This window comes from Alexandromys fortis, unplaced genomic scaffold, assembly GCF_014885135.2.
Source record: "Alexandromys fortis isolate MF-2015 unplaced genomic scaffold, M_Fortis_MF-2015_v1.1 scaffold_26, whole genome shotgun sequence".
NCBI lineage: Eukaryota > Metazoa > Chordata > Mammalia > Rodentia > Cricetidae > Alexandromys > Alexandromys fortis.
This window is the reverse complement of record NW_026067894.1, coordinates 14868803-14891623: the sequence shown is the minus strand read 5'-3', so window position 1 is coordinate 14891623 and position 22821 is coordinate 14868803. Positions and strand designations below refer to the sequence as shown.

The 22821-nt window shown below is 42.0% G+C and overlaps 1 protein-coding gene across 4 annotated transcripts in view; it reads right to left on the bottom strand.

Annotated features, from left to right (window-relative positions):
* The window catches only part of LOC126509628 (protein argonaute-4), a 58890-nt gene extending 38613 nt beyond the window's left edge, over nt 1-20277 (bottom strand). The window contains exons 1-7 of one of the 4 annotated variants that reach the window (XM_050155669.1): nt 19873-20277; nt 9999-10164; nt 7076-7196; nt 3906-4087; nt 3604-3740; nt 3377-3511; nt 2003-2090 (exon numbers count right to left, since the gene is read on the bottom strand). In XM_050155669.1, the coding sequence (XP_050011626.1) occupies nt 2003-2090; nt 3377-3511; nt 3604-3740; nt 3906-4087; nt 7076-7196; nt 9999-10164; nt 19873-19891 (848 nt within the window). In that variant the 5' untranslated portion in view covers nt 19892-20277. Of the gene's footprint in view, nt 1-2002; nt 2091-3376; nt 3512-3603; nt 3741-3905; nt 4088-7075; nt 7197-9998; nt 10165-19872 lie in introns of those variants that run through there. The other 3 variants (XM_050155666.1, XM_050155658.1, XM_050155668.1) reach the window with 3 other exon arrangements.
* Between the last annotated feature and the right edge of the window lie 2544 nt (nt 20278-22821).

The window sequence follows — 22821 nt, the reverse complement described above, 5'->3', positions numbered from 1 at the left end:
AAGAGGGTTGAGGCAGGAGAACCACTTCAAGTCTGAGGCCAGACTGGATGTAATTATGATCACCATGTGCATGACTGGTGCCTCAGAGATCAGTAGAGGGCCACTGGTCCCTTGGAACTGAAGTTAGGGACAGCTGTGAGCTACCATGCTTGGAACTGTACCTATATCTTCTGCAAGAATAACAGATTCTAACCACTGAGTTCTCTCTACAGCCCATCTTACTGGCTACAGAGACACGTAAATTTAAATAAGCACTTGGGGTCATCTACAAACTGTTATTTGCTTAAGACAATGTTTTTTCCCTAAATAAACAGAGTATAGTTATTAGGGCCACATTTTAAGATTTCCCAAGTTTTCTGATTCCTAAGACAGGGCAAATTATGTGATTTGGAGGTGACAAGACTAAATACACAGATTGGGGAGATGGATTAAGAGGTTAAACTCTCACTTTGCAAGCCAAATATCCTGAGTTCAACCCTGGAATCGTACAGTAGAAAGACAGAATCAACTCTTAAAAATTTTCCTCTAACCTCCACACATATATTGCAGCACACTGATGTGTGCAAGTACACACACACACACCTGTGCACACATGCACACTCACACACAGGGGAGGGGAGAACACCATGGACACAAAGTTATAACAGCAAAAAAAGAACTCCTAAGTAACCAAAATAATGTAAGATTTAACAATATTGGGGCTGAGAGATGGGTCAGGGGTTAAGAGCACTGACTGTTCTCCCAGAGGTCCTGAGTTCAATTCCCAGCAACCACATGGTGGCTCACAACCATCTGTAATTAGATCTGGTGCCCACTTCTAGCCTTCAGGGATACATGCAGGCAGGTGCCGTATACATAATTAATAAATAAACCTAAAAAATATTTAACAATATTTACTTAGCAAGAGCCAATATCTTTTTCATGTCAGACACAAATTTAGTGATCCTGATTAGAACAATGAATCTGTCATATAGTAATTTTATAGGCATTTCTAAATCCATTCTCACTTAGGCACAGCATTCAATAGACTACAAGTTGTTTGGTTAGAAAAGTAAGATCGAGTAAGTGGAAAGGAACACACTACTGGAGTCAGGACACACAGGAATAGCTGGGAGTAACAACGCACTATAAAGGAAAGGAAAGACAACTACACAAATCTGCAAAGAAGTATCTGTCTTCCCACAGCAGCCTGTATGATAGCTAGACCCTAGCAGAGTTATCAAGTACTGAGGATTATAATAATGACAACTGCATTCTTTTCAAAATTCTTAGTTTTGTTTGTATATACATGTATGTAGTATATGTATACACTTGTGTGTGCGTGTGTACATGTGTGTGTACACGGATGCCAGGAGTCAACATCAGGTATCTTCTATCACCATCAACTGACTTTTGTGAGACAGAGTCTCTCACTGAACCTCAAGTGCACCTTCTGGCTAGGCTGGCTGACCAGCAAGTTCTGGAGATCTCCCTGTCACTCTCCACTGGCACTAAGATGGCAGATGTTCACCTCCAGGCCATGCTTTTATGTCAGCAATGGGGAGCCAAAGTCAGGTGCTCACACCTATACAGCAGGCACTGTATGAATTAACATCTTCTTGTATTCCTAAATACAAGTTGATCTATGTTTAATATACTTGGTTCAAAAGGTAAGATGAACAACTATTCAACAAATATCTAAATATTTTTTTAGAGCTTTTGTGGTAAGTGAAGATTCTTGTGATCCCCAAACCACACTACTGTGTATGGACGGTCTTTGCCAGTGACACTCAGTAACTTCCTCGGGTATCAAATTGCTACCATATTCCATTGTTAACTTGGGTTTCTTTTGTTGTTTTCTTTCATTTTGTGATTTATCAGGTTTTGAGACCTAAAGGGTCTCTTGGGGTAGCTCAAGTTGGCCTCAAACTCAATCCTCCTGTCTCAGTCTCCTAAGTACTGAGATTACAGATATAAACCATCCTTCGTGACTACTATACTATTTTAGATATGATTGACATACGTTTGATGACTGGCTGGCCGTCTTGTCACATTGCAAACTCGGTATTTTCGTTTCATCTGTCCACAGTGAGTCACCTCAACTTTGAGACCTGAAGAGTATTTTTTCTTTTTTTAATTACTTTATAAATATACCAATCAAAATTTCCACTTCCTCCCCTCTTCCCACTTCCCTCCTGCTCCCTCACTCGCTTTCTCCCTCCCCCTCCAGTCCTAAGAGAGGGCAGGGTACCCTGCCCTGTGGGAAGTCCAAGGCCTTCCCCCACTCTACCCAAGCTTAGGAAGGTATGCATTCAAATAGTCTAGGATCCCAAAAAGCCAGTACATGCAGTAGAGACAAATCCCAGTGCCATTATCATTGGCTTTTCAGTCTGCCCCAATTGTCAGCCACATTCAGAGGGTCCAAGTTTGATCCCATGCTTGTTTAGTCCCAGTTTTTAAAAAAAGGTAAGAGTACCAGTTTTAATTAAAATCATAGTAACAAAACCAAATTCAAATGTTGTCTTCAAAAAGTCAAGGAGGGGCTGGAGAGATGGCTCAGAGGTTAAGAGCACTGGCTGTTCTTCCAAAGGTCCTGAGTTCAATTCCCAGCAACCACATGGTGGCTCACAACCATCTGTACTGACATCTGGCGCCCTCCTCTGGCGCAGGGGCATACATCGAGGCAGAATGTTGTATATATAATAAATAAATAAATCTTTAAAAAAAAAAAAAGTCAAGGAGTGGCCAGGCATGGTGGGACACATCTTTAATCTCAGCACTCAGGAGGCAAAGGCAGGCAGATGTCTTTGAGACAGAGGCCAACTTGGTCTATATAGTGAGTTCCAGGACAGCCAGAACTACAAAGTAAGATTCTGTTTCAAAAACGCAAACAAAAAGTCAAGGAGTGCATTACTTTGGAAAGAATTTTCATACTCTCCTTACTACTGTAGAGAACAAAGCTTTCTCCACATACACACAAGAAGTCAATAACTTAACACAGGACAAAAGCTACAAGAATGTGGAGACAGATTCATCATATAAAGGCAAAAAGATTCATGATACTCAACCCATTTTTGTTTTTGAGACAGATAGCTCTACATAGTTCAGATGAGTCTTGAAGTTGTGATCTTTCTGCCACAGCCTCTTAACTGTTGAGATCACATGCATGCAATGCCAAACCTAGTTACATAACTGAATTTATTAGTTCATTCAACAAGTTTTTATAAGCATCAACATGTTCTGGTATTTATTTTCAAGTCTAAGTGTATACTGAGACTTTGTAGTCCCACTGCTAAGATTATTTGGCTAGCAAGGGAAGCCAGGTCTATCTGGCTCAAGCCCAGACACCTGCACTGTGTTGCACTCACTCCAAGATGACATTAACAGGAATACCTACCTCTAATTTCTTTGGTAAACTTGACACGCTGAGAGTCTGTTAGAGGTTTTGTCTGTTCATTGATGTTCTGAATATCTAAAACCTCACACATGAACTCAATGATGGGCTGAGCCCGGTAAAAAGCAGTTGCAGATACTACAAACAGAGAAAGGATGCTTAGTATCAAGGCAAAGAAAAGGGTTCAAACCAATCAAACGGAATCCAAAATTAACAGAGTTTCAACTCACCATCAATGTTGAGCATCATATTCCACATGGCAGGTCTCACAGACTGGTGAAAGCCAAACCAGACCTCTCTGCCACCTCCCAGAGGGTGGTAATAACCTTCGGGGGGTGAGAAAAAAGAACGGCCCACCGGAGTGTACCTGAAGAGAGAAGGGTTTGAATACTTCCTACAAAGCATTTTGAGGTCAGTTTGTGAATTGAAATCAAGTTTGAACTGTGACTTATGTCTAAAACTTTGCATGGCTAAATACAATCTGTCAAAAAGACTGACATTTGTGGGAAGGGATCCAAAATAGGGTACTAACCTCATAGAGGGAAGATGCCTTGTAATAACGTCAAGTGCTTGTACTGAGTCATCCGGGACTTCATTCAGGTGCCCAGCTAAAGCTTCTAAGAGCAACTGAAGGCTCACAACTGACACCCATTGCAAAGATACTTTGAAAGTTTGGTCTTTACCCTCACCTGGGAGGGTAACCTCCATGTCAACCTAGGGAAAAATACATACAGACAAACAGGTTTATAAAGGTTGTAGGAAAGACCCCAGGAATATCCTGCATGGCATATGCATAATGGATACTTAATACTTTTTATAATTTTAGACCATTGGAAACAAAGTAACTGTTCATAAATAAAGGAATAATTTAATAGAAAATATTATACAATGATAGTAGGTCAATGCTGTTACCACCAGCATTAATGACCTAGTTTGATTCTGGGGCCCCATATGGTAAAAGGAGAGAACCAATTCTACAAGTTGTCCTCTAGCCACCACATGCACGCCACAGCTGGAATCGGTTTACTGTACATGCATGCATATACACACGCAAATAAATAAATACATGAAAATTTAAAATAAACAAATAAGGGAGATACTACAGTGTGGATAAACCTTGCAAACATTATTCTAACTGAAATAAACCTGAGATGAAAGGGCAAATATTGATGATTCTACTTACATGAGGTACTCAGAACAGTCATGCTTACAGAAACAAAAGGTAGAGGAGTGGTTACCAGAACAATCAGCAGTGAGGACTATGGAACTACTGTGTAGTGGGCAGAAGGTTTCTGTTTTAGATAACAAAAGGATTCTAGAATAGATGGTGGTGACAGATGCACAACAATGTGAATGCTCTTAAAAGTGGAGTAGTTATGCATGCCTGTAATCCCAGAACTAAGGAGGCTGATGCAGGAGGACCATGAATTCAAGCCAGGCTGAGACATAGCTGAAAAACATTTGTCTTGAATTAGAAAAAAAGAGTAAGGTATATATAACTGTATATAAGTGGAAACAATAACTCGACATACTGTTTAATGAAAAAATCACAGCATGATATGCAAAAAATAAGCATGTACATAAACATATATGTAAAAAGGTAACACATAAAGTATCTAAAGTGACACATAACAACGTGGGGCTAACAAGGAAAATGGAATTGGAAGGTACAAACATGCAGGAAAGCCAAGAAGCCTCAGTTCTTGTGAAGTGTCTAATAAATGTAGAAAGAAGGTACATGTGTTCACATATTACTATAAATTTAATTTAAATCAATAAAAAATTGTGGTTCTAAGAGTTAAGTTCAGAGTCTCATGTATGTGAGGCAAGTGCCACACTACTGAGCTACCTTTTAGAGTTTTAGTTTATGTGTATGGGTGTTTTCCTGGGTACATGTATGTAGCACACCCATGCCTGGTGCCCAAAGAACTAGGAAGAAGGTTCTGGGTTTCCTGGAACTGGAATTACAGATGATTATGAGCCACCACATAGGTGCTTGGAATTGAACCTGGTTCTCACAAGAGCAACAAGTGTTCTTAACTACCAATTCATCTCTCCAACCCTACCTTTTTAAATTTAAAAATACTTTTAAATGTCAATTTTTAGAGTATTTATTTCTTTGTCTATTTATTAATATAAATGCAGGTTCCTATGGAAGCCAAAAAAGAAAGATAGACTTTCTGGAGCTGAATTACAGGCATCTGTGCTGCCTGATGTTAGTCCTGGAAACCAACCTTAGTTCTTAGAAATAGCAACAAATGCTCTTAACTGCTTAATAAAATATTTTGTTATATCTATTTATTTACTCATTCATTTATGTGTATATGCATGTACGTTTAGGGGTTAGTATGTGGTATGGCACATGTGTGGAGGTCAGAGGACAACCTGTGGAAGTCAGTTCTCTCCTTCCACCCTATAGTCCCAGGAATTGAATCCAAATTGTCCAGCTTGGATTATACCCAGCAAGCCATTTCAGTACCCCTAATTTTAGAATACTAGGGGTTTACAATACCTCCAGGAAATCTGATGCCTTCTTCTGACCTTGTGGCCACTACATGTGCACAAACTCACTCACAATCTTGTGCATAAATGTAATAAAAATATTTTATATATATACATGCTTTTTTTTGAAACAGAGTTTTTCTGTGTAACAACCCTGGTTTTGCTGAAACTCATTTTGTAGACTGGCCTCGAACTCACAGAGATCCACCTGCCTCTACCTCCCAAGTGCTAGGATTAAAGGCATGTGCCACCACTGCCCGACAAAACATATAATTAAAAAAAAAACTTCCTTTTTCTCTTTGTTTTTGGTTTGTTTATTTTTAATTAAGGGTCTCACTATGTATCCTGGCTGACCTGGAACTTTCTAGGTAGACCACACTGGCTTGGAACTCAGGGATCTATACCTGCCTTTGTCTCCTGAGTGCTGGGATTAAAGATGTGTACTACCATACTTGGTACTGTTTTTACTATTAAAATAGATGTTTAAGAAAATGCTGTGGCCGGGCATGGTGGCACATATCTTTAATCCCAGCATTCAGGTGGCAGAAGTAGGCAGATTTCTGTGAGTTTGAGACCAGCTATAGAGTGAGTTCCAGGACAACCAAAGATACATAAAGAAACCCTGTCTCCAAAAATAAAAAAAGAAAAGAAAGAAGGAAAGAAAAGGAAGAGAGAGAGAGAAAGAAAAGGAAAGTATTGTGGTATCATTTTCATAAATGAAGTAATACAAATCCTACTGTTGTATTTAGGTATAGTGTGAAAATGCAGACTATCTGTAGAGATGACAGAATCAGTGTGTCCCAGTGCTCCTCTCATCTTTCATTTTCAGCTGGCTAAGAGGCATTCGTTGTGGGAAGTGCAATCAATCAGCATCACAATGAAAGACAACTCTGAGAACTGAAGTGAAGGAGGCTGTGAGCACAGTTCAGCAGGTGCACAGCCCTGAGTTCAAGCCCCATAGTAAGAAAAGGGAGAGCAGGAGAGGAGGGTGTTGGCAAATGGCTCAGTGAGAAAAGGTGCTTGCCAACAAGCCTGACATGAAGGATGAAGACAACCAACTCACATGCACTGTGGCTTGCGTATGCCTCCCCACGATCAATAACCAAACAAATAAAAGAACTGAAGAGTGACCAGAAAGGAGAGGATTGGGTCATCTGGAGTAGGTACTAAAACCCAGAGTTCCTTGCTGTTAACACTTACCCTATCACGTCCAATTGGCAGTGGATGTGCTGTGTACATGTTTCTTTTGCCATCATAACCAGGCTGCCGATCCCCAAATATCTGCATCTTGAAGTGTCGTACCATAGTGTCTACCACCTCCCTTAACAGTAATGGAGACAGTGGCAGTTAGCTTTGAGAAGTGACCAACAGAAAGCAGCGTCAACTTGTCATCATGCTTTCATCCAAACTCTGTGTGGGGCCACTAGAAAAAAGTCGAAGCCACAAAGCTGACTCAAACAATGAAAAAAATTAACTTATCTGTAGTCCCAACACTGGGAAGGTGAAAGCAGGAGATTCAGGAGTTCAAATGGCTAAATATTGTGTTTGAGACCAGCATAGACTACATGAGACCCAGTCTCAAAAAATAAAAGAAAAAAAAAGATGGAGCAATGAGATGGCTCAGCAGATAAAGGTGCTTGCTGCCAGTCTCAGGACCCACACAATAGAAAAGAAATGCACAAGTAAATTAACTAGCACTTTACAAGAATAATAAGTTTCAGACATCTAAGTTTTGCAAGGATGTTTAACCATTAAATGATGTTTCTTATAAAATCAGAATTCTTATCAAGAAATGGTTTTTGAGGGCTAACATAGAGCTCAGTGATTAAGAGCACTGGTTACTCTTCCAGAGGACTCAGGTTCAATTCCCAGCCCCACATGGCAGCTCACACCTGTCTGTATCTCCAGTTTCAGGGGATCCAACAACTTCATATAGACACACATGTAGGCAAAACATGGATGTACATGAAATAAAAATAAGCTCTTTTTTTAAAAAAGAAATGGTTGTCGAAAAAAGAAAAGAACTCAGAAATGTGTGCATCAATATATCTAAGATGCATGGTATTCAAGCAAGTAGGATCAATCCCCTTTTCTAATGTTATTGATTTAATACTCTGTATACTACTTTGTTTTATTCCAAAAAGTTTCTGGGTAGTATAGACAAAGAATGCTATAAAATATTCTCACTCTAAAAATATTGCTGGTCTAGTTTCTGTTAGACAGAGATATTTTCTGTCAGTCAGTGCCTGGCTCTACTTAAGTAGTCTTACATATACTATGACTTACTCTATGTAGTTCCTAAAACAAATGCAACAGCAAGGAAATGTATAAGACAAAGACATATCTGAGTATGCAGTGTTGTGAATGGTAAAGTCAGTGAAAGTTGGGTGCTTTGTGTTGCCACCTTTAAAAAGATGTGTGTGTGTGTGTGTGTGTTTGTGTGTATGTGTAAAATACCTAAAGAGGCCAGAAGAGGGTGCTGGACTGTCTGGAACTGGAACTACAGATGTGGCTGCTGGGAACCAAATTCCTGTCTTCTCCAAAAGCAAAAGGCATTCTTGACTATCTCTCTAGCCTCTATCTTACCAAATTTAATGAGCTCCATGTTTGTGAGCTGTATCCTAACCCAAAAATACTCACGATTCTCAAATGCCTATCTCCAATACACATCTCTCCTGAATCCAATTTCACATATTCTATACATCTAATAAACATCATAACCATAAACTTAGCATGTCTAGCAAATTCTGGGCCAAAGAGGTGACTAAGCAGTGAAGAGTAGTTAAGGTTTGGTTCCCAGTACACATGTCAGGAAGCTTATAACTGCCTGTGCCTCCAGCATCATAGGAATCTGACACCTTTTTCTGGTCTTCATGGATAAACACACACACACACACACACACACACACACATTTAAAACACATGTCCTCACTTAGAAGGTTAAGGCTGGAAGATCTGAATTCAAGGACACTGTAAATCAATGCTAGTCTGGGCTATATATTAAGACCCCATCTCAAAAGAAGAAACAAATACTGAGTGTGGGGTACATGCCTGCAATTACAGTACTTGGGAGATAGAGACAAAAGTATCAGGGATTCAAAGCCTGGGCTATAAGAAACCCTATCTCAAAACAAACAAACAAACAAGTTAATACAGAATATAATGTTTGTTGAACATATTAAAAGTAGCTATTATTAGCAGGTCTATTATGATTGATCTCAGTTATACCCTACCTTACACAACACTGAACTGTACCAGAAAGCCAAATTATTGGAGTATAAAAAAGAAAGGATAAACCAAAACCAAAACACCCCCCTAAGGATCACCAAATAGCTTACTTGGCAGGAGAAGCACTGTTAGCAAAGCAAGAATCTTAGTATAGGAGGCACTGAGAGATGACCACATGGAAGCAGGAGACAGGGAAGTGAGTGTATGTGCACTTTTGATACAGGGTGACTTCATGTTAATAACGTGACCACAAAACACATGTCACCTCATCAGAACCCCACTTGGATAATGCTAGAAGTAAGCAGGGCTTCTCCTGGAGCTTCTTCTTCTCCTTCTCCTCTTCCTCCTCCTTTTTTTTTTTTTTTTTTTTTTTTTTTTTTTTGTTTTTCGAGACAGGGTTTCTCTGTGGTTTTGGAGTCTGTCCTGGAACTAGCTCTTGTAGACCAGGCTGGTCTCGAATTTACAGAGATCTGCCTGCCTCTGCCTCCCGAGGGCTGGGATTAAAGGCGTGCGCCACCACTGCCCGGCCTTCTTCTTCTTTTTTAATGAATACTCTAAGACAATTCTTACATCATTACACTTTCATGTAAGAAGTGATAAAATCTGGATCTCCAGATAGTTCTACTTCCCATATACTACTAACTAATGTCTTCATTTCTAGTTATAAACTTCTGTGAACTTGGATTGATGATGACCAATGACATATTCACTTTATCAAATAACATGTATTTATTGATAGAGCAATAATATATACAGCTGAGTTGCCACAAAACCCAAAGAAGATCCCATATACACTTATTACTAGGGTAAAATAATGCCTACTTCTGAGAGACTGATAAACTTTGTGAATTGTATGTACTTAGATATACAGACATCTACTCTTTCTAATCCTTACCTGTTGACTCTACGGGGCCGTTTTTCTGGTTTAATATCCACATCATAGTGATACACATCTATTTTAGGGATCTGAACCTGAAAATGATTGGCTAACAGTCGAATTGGCTTCCCAACAGTTCCAAGGCCAGGACGCCGCGGTGGCTGGAAAAGGCTGGCTGGAGGTCCTAAAGAGAGTGAAAGACATATATTGCATTATTTGGCAATGAAGAGAATATTCTCTTCATCATAATGACAGCTACAATTATTGAGATCTTATTAATTGCTGAACATTCTGATATAAAAATCTGAGATCTCAGGGGATGGAGAGATGGGTCAGAGGTTAAGAGCACCAGCTGCTTTTCCAGAGGACTTGGGTTCAGTTCCCAGCATACACATGGCAGCTCACAACAGTTTGTAACCCCAGTTCCAGAGAATTTGACGTCCTCTTCAGGCCTTCATGGGCACCAGGCACACTTGTGGTACAAACCTGCTGGAAAAATACTCACACACATATTTTTTTTAAATTAAGGTAGAGGGGGCCCTCAGGCAGATCTCTGTGAGCTCGAGGCCAGCCTGGTCTACAGAGCAAGTTCTAGAACAGGTTCCAAAAGCTACAGAGAAACCCTGTATCAGAAAGAAAAAGAGAGAGAGAGAGAGAGAAAGAGGGAGGACCACGTTATTATTTTTAATATAACGGACATGAAAGTTAGACAGACAGTTATAATTAATTGATCTCATACAGAGGTTTACAAAATTATATACATTTAAAAATAACGTGTAGCCAGGCATGGTCACATGGTGGTACACACCTGTAATCCTAGCACTCAAGATGCTAAGGGAGGAAAATTAAGAGCTTAAAGGCAGAACCCTGTCTCAAAAAAATTAACAATAGTCCTGGTGATATGGCTCAGTAAATAAAAACTGCTGCCAAGCCTGATAACCTCGTTTTGATGCCCAGGACCCATATAGTCAAAAGAAGGAACTGACTCTACTGGCAAGATGTGTTACACACACACACACACACACACACACACACACACACACACACACTGAATGCATTAACATAATTAGGGAACTAGAGAGATAGTTTAGCTGTTTAGAGCACTGACTGCTCTTTTAAAGGACTTGAATTTGATTCCTAGAATTCACATGGCGGTGCACAACCATCTGTAACTCTAGTTCAAGGTGGTCTGATGCCCTCTTCTGGCCTCTTTGGGCACCAGGCATGCACATGGAGCACAGACATACATAGAGGCAAGACACTTATACAAATGAATTAATAAAATTAAAAAGTATATATTAATAAAAATAAAGCCAGGAGCTAAGTGAGATGGTGCAACCTTTAATTCTGACACTTAGAAGAGAGAAGCAGAAGGATTTCTGTGAGTTCAAGGACAGCCTGGTCTACCTAGTGAGCTCTAGGACAGAACTACACAGTGAGACTCTGTCTCAAGAAATAAATAAATAGCCGGGCGATGGTGGTGCACGCCTTTAATCCCAGCACTCAGGAGGCAGAGGCAGGCGGATCTCTGTGAGTTCGAGACCAGCCTGGTCTACAGAGCTAGTNGCACGCCTTTAATCCCAGCACTCAGGAGGCAGAGGCAGGCGGATCTCTGTGAGTTCGAGACCAGCCTGGTCTACAGAGCTAGTCCCAGGACAGGCTCTAAAGCCACAGAGAAACCCTGTCTCGAACGAAAAACAAAAACAAAAACAAAAAACAAAAAAAAAAAAAAAGAAATAAATAAATAAAACAAAAAGCATTATGTATCTCAGTGGTAGAGCACTTGCCTAATCCTGGGTTTAAACAAAACAAAATAAAAAAAGCTAGAGATGTAACACAGTGATGGTACTGGTTAGTTTGTACAAGGCTCAGGTTCAATCCCTACTACCACATAAATAAACAAAAGAAATAATCTCTAAACCCTAGGGCCATCAAGAGCCCTTGTAGTTGTAGAACAGCCATTAACTTCCTACAAACAGCCCTGCATTGTTATATGCCATACAAACAGCAGGAGATTAAACTGCAGTTTATCAAGTCACTTTTTTAAAGTATCAAACCAAAACAATACCAACTATGATATAATTTCTAATCTATAATCTGCTATTCTTAGAACTGTGACAATTTAGCCAGATGTGGGATACATACCTGTAATTCTAACACTCAAAAGACTGTCATAACACTCGAGACTGTCATCAAGGCTAGCCTGAGCTACAGAGTGAGTACCAGTCATACCTGGGCTCTAGAGTGGCCTCTCAAAAAAAAAATTAAAAACAAAACAAGGACTGGAGATGACTCAGCAGTTAACAACACTGGCTGCTCTTCCAAAGGACCCAGATTCAATTACCAACATCTACATGGAAGCTCACTTTGTCTGTAACTTCAGTTCCAAGGGATCTGACACCTTCACACAGACATACATACAGGCAAAACACCAATGCACATAAAATAAGAATAAATAAATCATTAAAAATGTCTACAAGAGCTAGTTCCAGGACAGCTAGGGCTATTACACAGAAAAACCCTGTCTCAAAAAAACAAAATAAAAAAATGTTTAAACAAACAAACAAACAAGAACTTGATTGAAAATCAGAAGGTAGTGGCAGATGCCTTTAATCCCAAAATTCAGGAGACAGAGGCAGGAGGATCTCTGAGTTCAAGGTCAGCCTGGTCTATAGAGCAAGTTGTGTGAACATCTAGGGCTACACCTGTCTCAAAAACCAAAGAACCCAATTCATTTACTATGTACCTAATCTACATTATGTACTCAATATCAGGGCCTCAGCCCTCAAAATCAGTGGTCTAAAATAGTGACTCTTGACTTGAACATTAGGCAGGTATCTAGAGACATTGTAGTCTGCACAACCAGAGTGCTACCAACACCCATGAGCAGGACTCATCCAGGTCAAAATACTAGTAGTACTCAGTCAGAAGCTCTCCAATCACAACTCACAAGATTACATGCCTATATGGGCTGGCTTTCTGAAGCCCATTTCATATGGTGGGCCGCATTGTTCAGCCTTGATATGGGACAGGAAGGCTTGGTCCTGCCTCAACTGAATGTGCCAGGCTTTGCTGACTCCCCATGGGGAGGCCTTACCCTTTCTGAGGTATGGATGGGTGGGAAGAGGAGGGAAAAGGGGGAGGAGGGGAGGGAGGGGAAACTGTGGTTGGTATGTAAAAGGAATTAATTTTTTAAAAAAAAAAACTACATGCCTATGTTCTTAGTATTCAGGAGGAAAAAGCAGGAGCATTGCAAATTGGAGGCCCGTATATGCCACAGAAGAGCCCATTTTTTAATATATACATATAAATATTTATATATCAATATATATACATGCACACACCTGCATGTGTGTGCACATGTGCATGTGTTAAATGTTACATGCCCATGTATGCATGCATGAAGGCCAGAGAACATCAGGTATTCTCATCTATCAATCTCCACCTTACTTTTTAAAGATATATTTATTTTATTTTTTATGTGTATAAGTATTTTGCCTGTATATCTGTATGATTTACCACATGACTGCCTGGTGCCTATGGACATCAGAGATGGGCATCAGACCCTCTGGAACTGGAGTTACAGATGGTTGTGAGTCACCATATGGGTGCTGAAAAACCAAGCTGGGTCCACTACAATAGCAACAAGTTTTTTTTAACCAGAGAACCATCTCTCCAGCTCTCTCCACCTTACTTTCTAAGACAGGATCGCTCACTGAACCTAAAGCTCATTGGTTCACCTTGACTGGACAGCTAAAAGGAGTTCCAAATTTCTGCCTGTTTCAGCACTGCCCCTTCTACTTCTGCCAAGTGCTTCTTACGTGGGTGCTGGGAATCCAAACTCAGGTCCTTGTGCTTGCACTGCCCACTAAGCCATTGCCCCAGCCCTACAGAATATATTACCATATTTAATTCTCTTAAAAGTTATGGAGTGAATAAACAAAATAACTCATCACTTACTCAACTCATTTTATCACCTTTCCCTTCCTCTCTGCCTGTCTTCCTTCTCCCTTTTGACTCCTATTCCCCATTTCAAAACAGAACCTCTATTAACCTTCATCGGGAAAGGATTTTGTAGACACAGGCTGCAGATACTTATCTAACCAATCTCACTCTAAGGAGAATATCAAGTTGACATTGGCCTAAAAAATAAGTATCTTTTCCATTATGAATAGGCACTGAGCAAAGTAGGTTGTGGTTACAATGGAAAGTTACAAGTTCTCTTACTGAAGTAACATTTCGCTGAAAATAAACACAATTCACTAAAAAGGAAAAGCTTTGAAATATTTGCCTGCTCTGTTCCAACATCACTTAAGGACACCACAGCAAATATCTTCATGAAATTTGTATTGATAAATCACTATACACTAATATAATAGATAAAGTACTGAATATTTCTTCACATTATTCAATTTTTGTTCATTTTCTTCCTAAATACAAAACTTCTAAATGTAACTCAGATGCAACTTCCTGAGAAAGAATCACCCCCTGTATACACAAGACCCTGTGCACTGGGTAGGACTTAGCTCAAATATAAGAAATCACTTGTGGACCAGCAAGACGGCACAGCAGGTAAAGGTACCCGAACTTGAGTTTGATCCCTATAACCACATGGTGAAAAGAGTAACAGATTGATTCATGCATGCATGCGCACGCACATGCGTGCGCACAGACACCCACACACACAATTTTAAAAAGGAGTAAGTTGTTAAATTATTTCATCTTCTATAGTAGACTCATAAATTCTTGTAAGAACTAGAGTTCCATTTAATGGTTCCTGCGATACCTAACTCTTCACCTAGCAAGTTGTATAGATTCGATAAATATGGATAAATAATTAGTTCCAGGTAAAAACAAAACAGAAACTTCAGCCCTAATATGCAAAATGTGGCAATTGTTTTTCAAAAAAGAAAAAGCACATAGCATATATAAAAACACACGAAAAATACTATTGTGATGCACAAAGATTTATTGAGTGTGATAAGGCAATTACCAATCAACCCAATTAAATCATATATATGTCAGCCTTGCAAAAGATACACTTAAGCAATCATCATAACATACAATTAGAAGCAATCTGTTTTTATAAGAGGAATTTGGTAGCTGAAACTTTGATCAAATGAGTGGCCTATGAATCTGGATCAAAGTCTCCCATTTCTTCCCCAGATTTCACAGATCATTTCATTATCTATACTAAGGGATAGGCAGAGGTTCTGAAATAACAGAGATTCAACAGAAGGTTGGAAGTATGGCTCATTGGTACAGGATGCCCCTACAGGTAGTACAAGATGATCCCCTGGCCTGATCCTTAGCATCAAAAAAATTAGAGTAAAATGTTTTATGTCTCATTTTCTTTCTTCTTTTTTTTTTTGAGGTTTATTTTATTTTATATGTGTGAGTGTGTTTCCAGCACAGGGCATCAGGTCCTCTTGGAACTAGAGTTAGAGACGATTGCTAGCTCCCATGTGGGTACGGGGACTGAACGCAGGTCCTCTAAAGGAATGTTCTTCACCACTGAGCCATCTCTTTCCAGCCCCATGTCGCTGCTTTTGGGTTGTTTTGTGTTTTGTTTCGTTGGGGTTTCTCTTTTTTTTTTTTTTTTTGGTTTGTTTTGCTTTTTTTGACAAGAGAAAGGTTATGTGAGCTACTCTAAAAATTTAATTTCAAAAACCACTTTCTTTGAGTTAGGAAAACTAATAAAACAATAAAGCATAGTGCCTAAGCCTCATGAACTAAAATACCTGGGTTCAGGTTTAGTTCTGGTCTTACCACTTCCTAATTGTATGGCGTTGGGCCTACCTCTTAACTTTATATCTCAGCTTCCTCTTCTATAAAACAGGGGTTATGTGGTAATATGTACATCTATCTCGCAATACTGTAGTGAGGATTCCTGGAGATGATGTCTATAAAAGGCTTAACATAGATAGCGCTTTGTAACAGCTATGCATCCAATAAGTGTTAACTATTATTTTTTTAATATTTATTTATTTATTATGTATACAATATTCTGTCTGTGTGTATGCCTGCAGTCCAGAAGAGGGCACCAGACCCCATTACAGATGGTTGTGAGCCACCATGTGGTTGCTGGGAATTGAACTCAGGACCTTTGGAAGAGCAGGCAATGCTCTTAACCTCTGAGCCATCTCTCCAGCCCAAGTGTTAACTATTATAATGACAGCTGCATAAAGGTTATATAATGCCCACAGATATTCTGGTTTTATATTGGTGGCAACCCTACAACTTTTTGACAGTCAAAACAATTACATTTTCTGAAAACAAAACATATTGAGTTAGATCATCCTTAAAGAAAGAGGGTGTTAGAGTAGGGAAGAAACACCCCACACTCTGGTCCTCACCTCCCCATGGAGCTTTGAGTCTTGATGTAGTCATTTACACTCTTTGATACTCATCTTTTCATCTATAAAATGAGGACAGATACCTGCCTTGTCTACTTCCCAAAGGACCAAATGAACTAATAGGCTTTGTTTGGTTGGTTGGGTGGTTGGATTATAAAGTTCTTCATTCTTGTTTTTGTTTTGATAGGGTCTTACTCAGTAGCCTAGGCTTTGGGCTCATAACAATCCCTCTGCTTCAGCCTTCCAAGTGCTAGGTTTACAGTTAAAAGTCATCTGGTCTGGCTCAAATGAACTCATAATTATTAAAGTATTTTCTTTTTTAAAATTATTTTTAGGTGTGCGGATGCTTTTCCTGCATGTATATCTGCTGTGGGATAATGTTTTGTATACTATAAAGATCTGTCACTCATATAGGTTTAATAAAACACTAATTGGCCAGTAGCCAGGCAAGAAATGGAGTGACCAGACAAGGAGAATTCTGGGAGAGGAAAGGCAGAGACACAGTCACAAGCCAGACACAGAGGAAGCAAGATGAGAATGCCTTTCTGAGAAAAGGTATCAAGTCACTTGGCTAAACATAGATAAGAATTATGGGTTAACTTAAATTGTAATAGCTAACTAATAATAAGCCTGAGCTAATAGGCCAAACAATTTATAATTAATATAGGCCTCTGTGTGTTTATTTGGGACTGAATATCCACAGGAGTGGCTGGGACAGAAACTTCCATCAACATATATCTGTGCACCATATACATGCACTGCTCACGGAGGCTAGAAGGTGGCCTCAGGTCTCCTAGAACTAGAGTTTCAGTTTCAAGCCACTATATGGGTGCTGGGAACTGAACCCAGGTCCTCTGGAAGAGCAGCCAGTACTCTTAACCACTCAGTCATTTCCCCAGCCCATATAAAAGTATTTACAAATTATAAAGCACTACAAAGGGCTGCAAGACAGCAAACAGCTCAGTGATAAGGCAGTGTCTATCATTCATGGGGCCTGGGCTCCATCCCAAGCACTACAAAAACCACAAAAAAGGCAAAACAACTTGAAAAAAAAAACAAAAAAAAGAACCATGCAAAAGTTAAGGTTATAATCGCTATAACCAAAATGAATGATAAAAGTCATCTACTTTTCTAAGTTACTGACAGAAGATGAACCCAGGTAGTGACAGAGAAGTAAGTAGGACTAAGAGGCCACCAGGGATTGTTCAGGTGCAGAAGACCCAACACAGCTGGACGGTGGTGGCGCACGCCTTTAATCCCAACACTCAGGAGGCAGAGGCAGGAGAATCTCTGTGAGTTCAGGGACAGCTGGTCTACAGAGTGAGTTCCAGGACAGCCAGAGCTGTCACACAGAGAAACCTGATATTGAAACCCCACCCCTCAAAAGATTCAACACACTAGACCTAGGCATGCTCTAATGGAAGTAAAAGTGCTTCTCCCTTTCTACAACAGCCTGGAAGCAACATCCCACAAGACCCATCCACTCCCTTTGTTCTGATTCCATGTTCAACAAGCAACTGTTATTTCTTGTTACTAACTAGGTTTCCAAGGTAGTCAGATACCAAAGCGCAAGAGTCTATACATCAGACAGGAACATATTACTCAGCAGAGAAGATCTATGTAAAATCTTCACTTAATCATCGGTGTCTTTTAAATAAGATTAATCGATGTCTTTTAAATAAGATTAATGAATCTTATTTAAAAGACACTTACAAATTGAGCAGTTCTAAGAATTGCTAGTCCTCAGACAGGGAAAAAAAACTAAAATCAAACCAGAGGGTGGGTAGCTGGTGTCCTGGGCTGTTCCTTACTTCACCATGTTGATTCTTTTAATGACACCCAGCTTGTACACATAGTTACATAGTCTCTGTATCAGTAAATAACTGCAACAGTTGCTTCAATTGTAAGTTACTCATGGGAGGGAAGAGAAGAAACATTTGTTGGACATCTGTACTAGTCTAGTTCTGACACACGTCTCCTTTCATTCTCACGTCTGTCTTACAGCACATCTTAGCCTTGTTTTAAAGAAGAGGAAATTGAAGTGCGATGGGATTAAGTTGTGGGAAAATGGAGGCAGGGGCTGGGGGCAATACAAGTATGAAATTACTATATTAGATCTGAGAGGAACTTTGGTAGTCCTAAAATCATAAGCCTGCTTTTATCAAGCTATCTGAAAGTAGCTTAGCATAGTATGTTGGGGTTTATCAAATATATAACTATAACTAACCAATGCAGCATTTTCTTTTGGACAGAGTCTATGTAGGCCAAGCTGCCTTCCAACTCTTGCTATTCTTTTTTCCCTCGGCCTCGCAAATGCTGATATGGAAAGTATGCAACAATACAGCAGGCTCCGATCTGTTTATAGCCTGGGTCTCAAGTAGCCCAGGCTGATCTCAAACTCAAACAAACCGAGGCTGTCCTGGAACTCCTGATCTTCCTCCTCCACCTCCCAACCGTTAGGATTATAAGCATATGCCACCGTGCCCAGCTAAGCCAATTTATTTTTAAAAGGTCTATGAAATTTGAATATGCCGGCCTTGAATTCCGTTTCAACTTCAAGCAGCAAATGAAGATAGGGTTTAATTACTCAGTTACGTAAACATGTTCCAAGTAAACAAACCTGCAGTTTCCAAATTCAAAAAAATAAATCTAATTTTCTATGTACTTAAAAAGCATACAACTAAGTCCACTATATAGACAAGGGTTGAATATGAAAATTAATTCCTCACTGTCCCTAAACCTTGTCCTACTTAGCCAAGTCATTAGCAACCTGTTGGGGCTTGTGACAGGAGCACCAGGCTGCGACCGCAGAGCATTCCTGAGAGTCTGAAAAGCTTCCTAGGGTTGGGGCAGAAAGAGCGATAACCAGAGGCCACCCATACCCTCCAGGAATCACAGCTTCAAAAACACTTTCTCGCTGGATCCTCACAACCACTCCTAAGCCAGTTCAATGGTGTTGGAGAGTCCTGGCTGACAATTCCCCTGTCATCAGCACTCTGGGACTGACAAACTGACAGACACCAAACTTCAGGGCCGTGGAAAAAGAACGGACATTTCCCGCTTTGGCTGTCAGGGACGGGGTGAAGGGGTCTCTCTTCGTCCTCTGAAAGGGAAAAAAGGGATTCGGCCCCACGCCAAAAACACCCTAGGTCGAAGGTAGGAGGCCTCCCAGGTTTGGGCCAGGCCTCCGCCTGCACCGCACACACGGTCCCTTTTGAGGCCCCAGCTGGCCTCACGGCGACCGCGGACAGCTCTGAGGTCGGATTTGGTCCGCCCTCCCTCGGCGGACTCGGGGCAGCTCCTGAGCTCCCTCCCTCAGACTTCCCCCAGAGGGGTCTAGAAAAGACCCAGTGTCTTCAGCTGGGGCGCGGTCCCCGCCCCCCGGGGACGAGGGCATGGGGTCCCTTCCTTCCCGGGGCCTGGCAACCCGCATCCGGCTCCCCGCGAGCGGCCGCGGGGCAGCGACAGTCCGTTCCGCCGCTCCGTCCGCCCTCCCGAGCCCCGGATCCCGGCCCCGGCCTGAGCGCGCTCCTCACCGGGTCCCAGCGCCTCCATGGCGGCGACGGGGGCCGCCTCGCTCCGGTCCCCGGCGCCTCCCGCTCCGGGCCCCGCCGCCGCCGCCGTGTAACGCTTGCTCTCCGGAATATTGGCGCTGAGGCGGCGCCGCGAAGACGCGGGCGCTGGGCAGGGGGCGGCGGCGGCGCCCGGCCCGGGGAACCGGGACCCGGCTCTCTCAAGGCTCTTCCGGCCTCAGCGACAACAAAAACAATCCCCGCCGCCGCCGCCAGCTGGAGCGGGAGCGGGAGGCGGCGCGCGCCCGCCGGGCGGGGAGGGGGAGGGGGAAGCGCCGAGCGCGCGCACCCGGGGTCCCGGCCGGCGAAGGGGGCGTGCGCGGCCCCGCAGCGCGTGGGGTCCAGCGAGCCGGCCTGGGGCAGGGGGCGGGGTGCGGCTGGGACGGGCGCGCGCCCTGAGGGCCGAGCCCAGAGGACGCGTCGAGCGCGCGCCCGCCCGACCGCTCGTCCGCCGGCCGCTCCTCCTCTCAAAGCCGCTGGTTTCTAGTCCTTGCTGTCCCACAGGCAACTGTCCTCCTCGGCGTCCTGAGACTCGCCTCCTCGGGCACCTCTCTCCCCGCCACGGATGGCCTCTTCCCTCTCACCCCTGGATACCTCAGGCACAGGCGCCCTTCATTCATTCCTTCACCCAACACGGCACACACCGCCAGTCACCTTCCTTCCCTGTGCAGGGAAAGGGGTGAGGTTCTGGGTCCCAAGACTGGTCATCATGTCACACAGCGGCCCACTCGAAGGCAGCATGTATCCCAGCAGGTCCAAAATCCTTAAGGGTTCCAGTCAGGGCTTCCAGTTAACACCGGACCACGGGGAGTCTAGTCAACTGAATGGGGCAGCGCGGTCCATTAGTTTGAAAGGCACAACACCCTCGTTCTAGTTTGCTAGGACTACCATTGAGTACCACAGACTGCGTAGCTTAATATAATGGAAATGCATTTTCTCTTGGCGTTGGAGACTGAAATCCTAATAAGATCAAGGCACGGATACTCGGGTTTTTCTGAGATTTTTCTCCTTTGGTTGTAGATGTTTGTCTTCCTGTGTGATCACATGGCCTTCCTTTGGTAGCTCCTATTTTTAGATTTATTTTTGTTTTATGTGTATAAGTGTTTTGCCTACATATATGTATTTGTGTGTTCGGAGGCCAGAAGACCGCATCGGATCCCATGGAACCGGAGTCAGAGATAGTGTGAGCTCCTTAGAGGCCAGGAATCGAACCTGGGTTCTCTGCAAGAGCAACAAGTGCCCTTAACATCTAAGCTATCTCTACAGCCCCTAACTGCTTCTTAATTTTTTTTATTTTAATTTATTTGTTTATTAAAGATTTCTGTCTCTTCCCCGCCACCGCCTCCCATTTCCCTCCCCCTCTCCCAATCAAGTCCCCCTCCCTCGTCAGCCCAAAGAGCAATCAGGGTTCCCTGCCCTGTGGGTAAAACCGGACTCGCTGAACATAGCGGACAATGAGGACTACTGAGAACTCAAGATCAATGGCAATGGGTTTTTGATCCTACCGCACGTACTGGCTTGGTGGGGAGCCTAGGCAGTTTGGATGCTCACCCTAACTGCTTCTTATGAGGAAGAATGCTCAGTGAGGAAAGGCACTTTACTTTATACCCTGACAACCTGAGTTCGATCCCCAAGGCCAATAGGGTGGAAGGAGATAACTGAGTTTTGAAAGTTGTCCTCTGACCTCCACATGAGTGCCATGGATACACCACGTATAAATACATGCATACATTCACAAATGCTTTAAATTATTTTAAATAAATAAATGCTTCAAATTGTTTTAAGAAACAAAACCAGATCTTGTATGGTGGAGCCCTTGGGGGATGGAGGCATGAGGGTGGAGAAGAGTTCAAGGCCAGCCTATGCTTTAAAAGGTACTGTCAGCCGGGCGATGGGAGGCAGAGGCAGGCGGATCTCTGTGAGTTCGAGACCAGCCTGGTCTACAGAGCTAGTGCCAGGACAGGCTCCAAAGCCACAGAGAAACCCTGTCTCAAAAAATAAATAAATAAATAAATAAATAAAAAGAGAGAGAGGCATTGTCTCAAAAAAAAAAAAAAAAAAAAAACCAGGGACGGCAAAAAGTATTTACGAAATAAATGTAGGCAAGGGAGATAGCTCAGTCAGTTTCTAAGCATGACCTGAGTTCAATCCAGTTAGCCGACCTCCCTTCCCCACCCCACGGCATTTCCTCATACAATGTAAGCAAGGTTGGTGGAGTTAGGGATGAAGTTTAGTCAGTAGAGGCCTTGTCTAGCACGCAGGAGTCCTGGGTTCAATCCTTTACACTGCATAAACTGGACATGGTAGCATATGTCTGAAATCTTAGCACTTAGGTAGAGGCAGGAGAATTAGAAGTTCAAAGTCATCCTTACCCACACACTGAACTAGCCTGAACTACACGAGACCCTGTCTCAAAACAAAACTATTTAAACATTGTTGGCCTGGTTTGAGGCAGACTCTCCCAGCCCTACCTCCTAACAAAATCTTTCCTCATTGTTTGGGCACCCTGACTGTTGGGCCCGCGGGGGTTGTGCAAAGATGGGGGACAGACCACCAAAGTCTATTAGACCAGAACAAACTTTATTCCAGAAAAAATACAAAATTACAAAAATAAATCTACATGGAGCTCAAAAAGCTTATCAGCTAGCTGAGACCACAGAACTTGTAAGGATGTGGCAAAGGATGGTTTCCAGACTTTTCCTTTTTATAGCAAGAAGCAGCAAGCATTAGGCAATAATAAGGGAATTTTTACAATGTTCAGGTAAAACTCAGATATAAATTACCCTTCTTTGCAATTTCCATTAACAGAGGTGTTTTTTTTAGTTAAACTAGCATTTGCATGTAGCCCATTATATTCTTCTGGCATTTTCTGATGATGTTTACCAAAGCTCTACACTCCCCCACTGATACCAC